Below are 9,172 nucleotides of genomic sequence, written 5' to 3' on the forward strand. Positions count from 1 at the left end.
AGAACAAGATGTATTGATCTTACTGTATGCCAGGCCCCATGCCAAGCCCTAAACATGAACCATCTTATTAGATCCTACCAGGGTCCCATAAGCTGTTGGACATCATCATCCTCATTTTACAGGGAACCTGAGGCTCTTCAGGGAGGTCACTCATCACCCACAGGCACTTGATCGTTCTCCACCCTTGGATGATGTGCGATTCCAAAACATGCTGCACCAGTCTCTTCTTTGATAGAGAGAGAGGAGGCGTTATGAGAAAATCTCTCATCGATCTGGCCATAGCTCCCCAAAAAGATGAAACTTTTTAAATGTCAGATGGAAATATTTAAAAAGTGTTTGATGCCTGTATAGTTTTAATATTTTGCTTAAATGGAGTGTGGCTGTCTTTACTGGCTACAACCAGTTTAATTCAAGAAGGGCTGCCAGTCATCAGGGAACAAGTCAAGTGCTGGCGCCTCCCAGAGGCTCTTCCTTCATAGGGCTCCAGAGGGGGGGCATTATGAGAAAATCTCTCATCGATCTGACCCAGCTCCCCAAAAAGATGTTTTTTTTTTTGAGACGGATTATTTGTATTTATTTATTTTTTTCTTTTTCTTGAGACGGAGTCTCACTCAGTCGCCCAGGCTGGAGTGCAGTGGTGCGATCTCGGCTCACTGCAAGCTCTGCCTCCTGGGTTCACGCCATTCTCCTGCCTCAGCCTCCCGAGTAGCTGGGACTACAGGCGCCCGCCACCACGCCCAGCTAATTTTTTGTGTATTTAGTAGAGACGGGGTTTCACCGTGTTAGCCAGGATGGTCTCGATCTCCTGACCTCGTGATCCACCTGCCTTAGCCTCCCCAAAGTGCTGGGATTACAGGCGTGAGCCACCGTGCCCAGCCTGTATTTATTTTTTTGAGACAGAGTCTCGCTCTGTCACCAGACTGGAGTGCAGTGGCACGATCTCGGCTCACCGCACCCTCCGCCTCCCAGGTTCAAGTGATTCTTCTGCCTCAGCCTCCTGAGTAGCTGGGACTACAGGCGTGCACCACCATGTCCAGCTAATGTTTGTATATTTAGTAGAGATGGGGTTTCACCATGTTGGTCAGGAAGGTCTCCATCTCTTGACCTTGTGAGTCGCCCGCCTCAGCCTCCTGAAGTGCTAGGATTACAAGCATGAGCCACTGTCCCCAGCCTAGATGAAACTTTTTTTTTTTTTTTTTGAGACGGAGTCTCGCTCTGTCGCCCAGGCTGGACTGCAGTGGCCGGATGTCAGCTCACTGCAAGCTCCGCCTCCCGGGTTTACGCCATTCTCCTGCCTCAGCCTCCCGAGTAGCTGGAACTACAGGTGCCCGCCACCTCGCCCGGCAGATTTTTGTATTTTTTAGTAGAGACGGGGTTTCACCGTGTTAGCCAGGATGGTCTCGATCTCCTGACCTCGTGATCCGCCGTTCTCGGCCTCCCAAAATGCTGGGATTACAGGCTTGAGCCACCACGCCCGGCCGATGAAACTTTTAAAATGTGTCATTGAAATATTTAAGCAGCATTACTGTGGGTGCATCTGAGGCAAGAGAATCGCTTGAACCCAGGAGGCAGAGGTTGCAGTGAGCGGGGATCGTGTCACTGAACTCCAGCCTGGGTGTGAAAAGGCCTAGATTTAGTTTTCAGGTGTCCAGAAAAATGAATTTGATATATCTACCAAAATAGGCAGGTATTCAACAGCAGCACTGATCTAACTCCAGGTCATAAAATGACCTGTTGCCACAGCGAGAGCAGTAGTCAGTACAGAACAAGATCCTCTTGGGCTCCCTTAAGTCCCTCACTCTCCCCATCAGCTCAGCCCCAAGTTGGGCAAATCTGCTCCGGCAGAGAGTACCACCAGCATCATAACTCTCCCGCGGGGCAGGATACAGCTCCAGACATAAGTTGTCCAATCTGATTGTGTGGCACAGCAGGTTCTCCAGGGTGGCCATGGAGACAGGATTTCCACGGAAGTTGAAGGTGGTGAGCTCAAAGCAGCGGCTCAGGGCAGGCAGGATGGTGTTCACTTGGGAGTCTACGATCCCACAGTCATCTAAATCCAGGTACTCAAGGGTGCCTGCAACTTTTTCTAGCAGAACTTGGAGAGGCACAAGACTGAAATTGGCTAGTCTGATGCCCGTCAGGTCCAGGGTCTTCAGTTGACCGATGCTCGGGCACTGGGACAGATGCCGCAAGTCTGATTCCAAAAGCACACAGTTAGTTATTGCGAGGATCTTTAATGGAGTCTTCAGACAGCTGGGGAGAGAGAGAGAGCAAGAAGTTAGTTCTGGGGAATTATAGGGGTGAGTGGAGGGTGGTGGGGAATGTCAAGGTGAAGGACGAAGACCATTTTGCCCAAGCCAAGGGTCATTCTGATTGTCTGATGGTCAACACTTAGGATGCTGCGTGATGAAGAGCTTTGCCACCGAGGTCAATTCCATTTTAGGCCCGGAGCAGTAACTCACGCCTGTAATCCCAGAACTTTGTGAGGCTGAGACAGGCAGATCACTGGAGGTCAGGAGTTTGAGACCAGCCTGGCCAACATGGCAAAACCTGTCTCTACTAAAAATGCAAAAATTAACTGGACATGGTGGCGGGTGCCTGTAATTCCAGCTACTTGGGAGGGTAAGGCAGGAGAATCGCTTGAACCCAGGAGGTGGAGGTTGCAGTGAGCAGAGATCATGCCACTGCACTCCAGCCTGAGTGACAGAGCGAGACTCTGTCTCAAAAGAAAAAGAAATAAAAATTCCATTTGAGGCTGAGTCTTTTCACCATCATTTATAGGAATGGATCAAGTTCACAGAATCCCTAAAGCCTCCTTTCCTCATCTGTCAGGCAGAAAAACCACATCTCTGGGCTACAGGAGCCCAGTGGAGACACAGGCAGAAGGGACAAATCCAGGCAGGATAATGCAACATCAGCTGAGGTGGGCAGGCTGCAGGCGTCCCTGATATGCCTGTGTCATCAGCAAACCATCTATCTCTTTCGTCATTCTTTGTGCCTGCTCCCTGACCCTCTGTTTCAGAATCATGCATTTCTCAGGTAATTAATTTACCTGGAACTCAAAACAACCATTAGGACAGGGAATTAGAGATGGGTAATTCGTGTTCACCAAGCTGTTGAGCACAGAGCTTATATTCTGAAATGTGCAGGTTTGCTGAGCATTCCCCTCTTCAGTGCCCACTTCACTTCCCTACTTCCTATAATCTTCTTAACAATTGTCTTGTTTTTGGGTCAGGTGTGGTGGCTCACGCCTGTAATCCTGACACTTTGGGAGGCCGAAGCGGGTGGATCACCTGAGGTCAGGAATTTGAGACCAGCCTGGCCAATACAGTGAAACCCTGCCTCTACCAAAAATAATTAGCCAGGTGTGGTGACCCACACCTGTAATCCCAGCTACTCAGGAGGCTGAGGCAGGAGAATTGCTTGAACCCAGGAGGCGGAGGTTGCAGCAAGCCGAGATGACACCACTGCACTCCAGCTTGGGCGATAAAAGTGAAATTTCATCTCAGAGAAAGCAAAATTATCTTGTTTGTATTTTTTAGTTATTCTTTTTTTAGCAGGGGTCTTTGCTATGTTGCCCAGACTAGTCTTAAACTCCTGGGCTCAAATTATCCTCTTGCCTCAGATTCCCGAAGTGCTAGGATTACAGGCATGAGCCAGCATCCCTGGCCTGTTTCTCATCATCTTAACTTAGACACACATCCTCAGGAAGAATTCACAAATGCACCCTCACTAAATCTGAACCCTCCAGTAGCTAGTTTCCTAGCATGGCAGCCTCTCTATAGCATCTACCCCAGCTGATTCTTCTGTCTTCACTGGGATGAATGTGTGATACCCATTTCAGGACAGAGCTTCCAACAGGGAAATGCACTGACATTCTAGTGTCCCCTTTACTGTTACATCCTCATAGGCGGGCTCACAGTAGATGCCCACTCTAACAAGAAAGGCTCTGCTGTTTTCTGCAGAGAAAGCTCACCACCCTCCCTCACCTGAGCAGCTGGTCCAGGTGGCCTTCAAGGAAAGAAACAGAGTTGATATAAAGCTTTTGGAGGTAGCGCAGCTTGAGGAACTGAGAAGTGAACTGGGTAACAAACTCCTTCTTCTTCTCTGGGGAAATGTAGCGAGAGACATCCACATCAGAGAGGACAAGCCTGTGAAGATTCCTCATCTGGCCCAGGTATGGGGTAAACTCTGCCAGGACAGGTAGTGTCCAATTGCAATTCATTTCCACCTCCTGGATACAGTCTAGGTTGACTGTTTTCAGGATGTTTCTGATATTGTGGAGGGGCATTCCCAACATTTTCAGCTTCTTACAGCACAGGTGTAGTAAACCTTCCCTCTGCTTGACCCATAGAAAGAGGCAGGTGAGGCATTCATCCAGAGTCCTGTTCTTGAGGCAAAGGTCTATGAACACTGTCAAGGGCTGCTGTTCTCTCATCCTTGGACAGTCCTGCACTGGTTTTCTGTTCCACATATCATTTGGTAAGCACCCACTGACCATGACTTCAGACCAAACCATCCAGAAGTTCTCACTGACATCCTGTAAATCCAGCACTTGAAGTTTCCACCTCCTGTGGAAAAATAGAAGAGAAGCTGAGAATGTAAGGACTTACTTCTGAACTTATACTTCACATCCTGGATATCAGCTCCTCTCCTCCCTGCTTCTTCTCCCTCTCTCTGACTTTTCTCCACACTGGTTTACCCTTGAATCCTGCCCAGTTCCACCAGTTTTTTTTGTTTGTTTGTTTTTTTGAGATAAATTATTCCTCTGTTTCCCAGGCTGGAGTGCAGTGGTACAATCTCAGCTCACTGCAACCTCCAGCTCCTGGGTTCAAGCAATTCTCCTGCCTCAACCTCCCAAGTAGCTGGGATTACAGGTGTCTGCCACCATGCCCAGCTAATTTTGTATTTTTTTTTTTTTTTGAGGCGGAGTCTCGCTCTGTCGCCCGGACTGGAGTGCAGTGGCCGGATTTCAGCTCACTGCAAGCTCCGCCTCCCGGGTTTGCGCCATTCTCCCACCTCAGCCTCCCGAGTAGCTGGGACTACAGGCGCCCGCCACCTCGCCCGGCTAGTTTTTGTATTTTTAGTAGAGACGGGGTTTCACCGTGTTAGCCAGGATGGTCTCGATCTCCTGACCTCGTGATCCGCCCGTCTCGGCCTCCCAAAGTGCTGGGATTACAGGCTTTAGCCACCGCGCCCGGCCTAATTTTTGTATTTTTAACTGATTTGGGGTTTCACCATGTTGAGAGGTGAGGCCAGTTGGCCTTCCTGGGTCGAGTGGGTACTTGGGGAACTTTCATGTCTTATATGAGGATTGTAAAATGCACTGATCAGCAGGATTCTAAAAGTAGCCAATAGTGGAGAGTATTGAAAAAAGGGCAATCTGATAGGACAGAAATGGAACATGGGAGAGGACAATAAGGGAATAAAAGCTGGCTACTCTAGCCAGCAGCAACAATCTACTTGGGTTCCCTTCCATGCCGTGGAGACTGTCTTTATGTTCTTCACAATAAACCTTGCTACTGCTTATTCTTTGGATCTGTGCCATTTTTAAGAGCTGTAACAACCACTGCAAGGTCTGCGGCTTCATTCTTGAAGTCAGTGAGACCACAAACCCACTGACAGGAACCAACTACGGACAAATCTTGGGGGCCCGTCCAGGATCTCACCACATGATGAGTACCATCAGACCCCTTTTACTTGCTATTCTGTCCTATTTTTCCTTAGAATTTGAGGGCTAATCACTGGGCACCTATCAGCTGGTTAAAAGCGACTAGTGCAGCTGCTGGACTAAAGACATGGGTGTCAGGCTTTCTGGGAAAGGGCCCTCTAACATCTCCTGACTCTTCGGAGTTGGAAGCACTGGTTTGCCTGAAATCAGCTTCTACTTTTCCTGCATTTCTGGGCTGAGCCCAGGGTCAACAGAGAGGAAAGCCATTCAGCTCCAGGGTCCCAACAAAAAAGTTGGTTGACCCTGAAGCCATGAGCGGAGCTCTCAAAGTTGCATTGCCCAAGTGAGACTTGCCCATCTATCCTATCTATCGTGACCCTTGCCTCCTGGGTCCTAATGCCTGTCAGACAAACTTCCTCCCACTTCTTTTTCTGAGGCTAGTCCTGCATCTAGAAACCACTTCCTGTCCCTGGTGCTCTTCTAGTTTCTTCTATAAGGATTATTTCTAATATAAATTTCGGGACACTGTTCCCTTCTTTAGGCACCTGGGCTTACCAATCAGAAAGACAATTTTTTCCCAAAGCCCTGTTGTGGGGGGACAATCTGGAATTTTAGGATCCCTCGTCAGACTAGCAGGTCTAACAAAGGCTATTCCTGAAGCTAAGATATAGGGAGCCTAAAAAATTATAGACTCCAAAATTGAGGGGGATAGCCTTCCTAGTCATATGATGAGAAGTGAGGACAAAAGGCATCACTTTTCCAACCCTGGAGATCCCTTCCCTCCCTCAGGGTATGGTCCTCCACTCGAGAAATATCATCTTTATAGGACAAGGGTAAGGTCCCAATATCAACAGGAGAAAAAGCTTAGGACTAATTAGCAGGTTTTCAAGAATGCGTTGGTAAGGGCCACTAAATTCGACCTTTCTCAGTTCTCTTTGTGGTCTAAGAGGAATGGCAAGGGTGCAGGTATTTGAGAATGCATTGGTAAAGGCCACTAAATCCGACCTTCCTCGGTCCTCTTTGTGGTCAGGAGGAAAGCAGATGTTTCTGCTGCTGCTTCGGTGAGTACAACTATTCCGAACAGCAGGGTTCAGGGACCATTGTGGGTTCTTGGGTGGGGGAAAAAACAGACCAAAACTGCAGGTGGTTTTTTTCTGTTTTAGATAGGAAACACTCAGGCATCAACAAGCTCACCCTTGAAATACATTCTAAGTCATTGGGACCAATTTGACCTACAAACCCTGAAAAAGAAGCAGCTTATTTTTTTCTGCACTACAGCCTGGCCCCATTATTATCTCTCTGAGAGGGAAAAATGACCACCAGAGGGAAGTATAAATTATAATACTATCCTGCAGCTTGACCTGTCCTGTAAGAGGGAAAGCAAATGGAGTGAAATACCTTATGTCCAAGCTTTCTGTTCACTGAAAGATAATCCACAACTATGCAAAGCTTGCAATCTATATTCCACAGGAGGACCTCTCAGCTTACTCCCATATCCTAACCTCCCTACAGCTCCCCTTCCTATTCATGATGAGCCTCCTCTAATCTCCCCCACCCAGAAGGAAACAAGCAAAGAAATCTCCAAGGGACCACAACACCCCACCCCAGGCTATCAGTTATGACCCCCTCAAGCTGTAAGGGGAGGGGAATTTGGCAATTCAGGTACATGTCCCCTTCTCCCTCTCTGATTTAAAGCAGATCAAGATATCCCTGGGGAAGTTTTCAGATGCTCCTGATAGGTACATAGATGTCCTACAGGGTCCAGGGCAAACCTTTGACCTCACTTGGAGAGATATCATGCTGTTGTTAGATCAAACCCTGGCCTTTAATGAAAAAAATGTGGCTTTAGCTGCAGCCTGAGAGTTTGGAGATACCTGGTCTCTTAGTCAAGTAAATGATAGAATGACAGTTGAAGAAAGGGACAAATTCTCTACTGGTCAGCAAGCCATCCCCAGTATGGATCCCCACTGGGACCTCGACTCAGATCATGGGGACTGGAGTCGCAAACATCTGTTGACCTGTGTTCTAGAAGGACTAAGGAGAAATGGGAAAAACCCCATAAATTATTCCATGATGTCCACCATAACTCAGGGAAAGGAAGAAAATCCTACTACTTTCCTCAAACACCTATGGGAGGCCTTAAAAAAATATACTCCCTTGTCACCTGACTCCCTCAAGGGTCAATTGATCCTAAGTTTATTACCCAATCAGCCACAGATATCAGGAGAAAACTCCAAAAATTAGCCCGGGGCCCTGAACAAAATTTGGAGGCTTTATTAAACCTGGCAACCTCGGTGTTCTATAATAGGGACCAAGAGGAACAGTTCAAAAAGGAAAAGCAAGATAAGAGAAAGGCCATAGCCTTAGTCATGGTCCTCAGACAAACAAACCTTGGTGGTTCAGAGAGGACAGAAAATGGAGCAGACCAATCACCTGATAAGGCTTTTTATCAGTGTGGTTTGCAAGGACATTTGTCCAATGAGAAACAAGACACCCCCTCACCTATGTCCGCTATGCCAAGGCAATCATTGGAAGGCACACTGCCCCAGAGGACAAAGGTTCTCTGGTCCAGAAGCCCCCAACCAGATGATCCAACAATAGGACTGAGGGCACCTGGGGCAAACGCCAGCTCATATCATCACCCTCACTAAGCCCTGGGTAAGTTTAACCATTGAAGGCCAGGAAATTGACTTCCTCCTGGACACTGGCACAGCTTTCTCAATGTTAATCTCCTGCCCTAGATGGCTGTCCTCAGGGTCCATTACCATCCGAGGAATCCTGGGACAACCTGTAACCAGGTATTTCTCCCGCCTCCTCAGTTGTAATTGGGAGACTTTGCTCTTTTCACATGCCTTTCTTGTTATGCCTGAAAGTCCCACACCCTTATTAGGGAGGGACATATTAGCCAAAGCTGGAGCTATTATCTATATGAATATGGGGAACAAGTTAGCCATTTGTTGTCCTCTACTTGAGGAGGGAATCAACCCTGAAGTCTGGGCATTGGAATGACAATTTGGAAGGGTGAAAAATGCCCGCCTAGTCCAAATCAGGCTAAAAGAACCCAACACTTTTCCTTTTCAAAGGCAATATCCCTTAAGGCCTGAAGCTCATAAAGGATTGCAGGATATTGTTAGACATTTTAAAATTCAAGGCTTAGTAAGAAAATGCAGCAGTCCCTGCAACACCCCAATTCTAGGAGTGTAAAAACCAAATGGTCAGTGGAGACCTAGGGCCATCAATGAGACAGTAATCCCTCTATATACTCATCTAGTAGGATGGGAACCAGAGGCAGAAACAGCCTTCAAAACCTCAAAGCAGGCCCTAGTACAAGTTCTACCCTTAAGCCTTCCCACAGGACAAAACTTCTCTGTAAAATGAGTTAGGGAGGATTCCCTCTTTTTCTATTGATTGGAATAGTTTCAGAAGGAATGGTACCAGCTCCTCCTTGTACCTCTGGTAGAATTCAGCTGTGAATCCATCTGGTCCTGGACTTTTTTTGGT

General features: G+C 47.6%; 1 protein-coding gene across 1 annotated transcript in view; it reads right to left on the bottom strand.

Annotated features, from left to right (window-relative positions):
• Nucleotides 1-1,691: 1,691 nt before the first annotated feature.
• LOC108528581 (PRAME family member 20) overlaps nucleotides 1,692-9,172 on the bottom strand; it is an 18,174-nt gene continuing 10,693 nt past the window's right edge. The window contains exons 3-4 of the mRNA XM_017870444.1: nucleotides 3,990-4,571; nucleotides 1,692-2,253 (exon numbers count right to left, since the gene is read on the bottom strand). Of these exons, the coding sequence (XP_017725933.1) occupies nucleotides 1,692-2,253; nucleotides 3,990-4,571 (1,144 nt within the window). The remainder of the gene's footprint in view (nucleotides 2,254-3,989; nucleotides 4,572-9,172) is intronic.

This window comes from Rhinopithecus bieti, unplaced genomic scaffold (assembly GCF_001698545.2).
Source record: "Rhinopithecus bieti isolate Rb0 unplaced genomic scaffold, ASM169854v2 scaffold_5710, whole genome shotgun sequence".
Taxonomy (NCBI): Eukaryota; Metazoa; Chordata; class Mammalia; order Primates; family Cercopithecidae; genus Rhinopithecus; species Rhinopithecus bieti.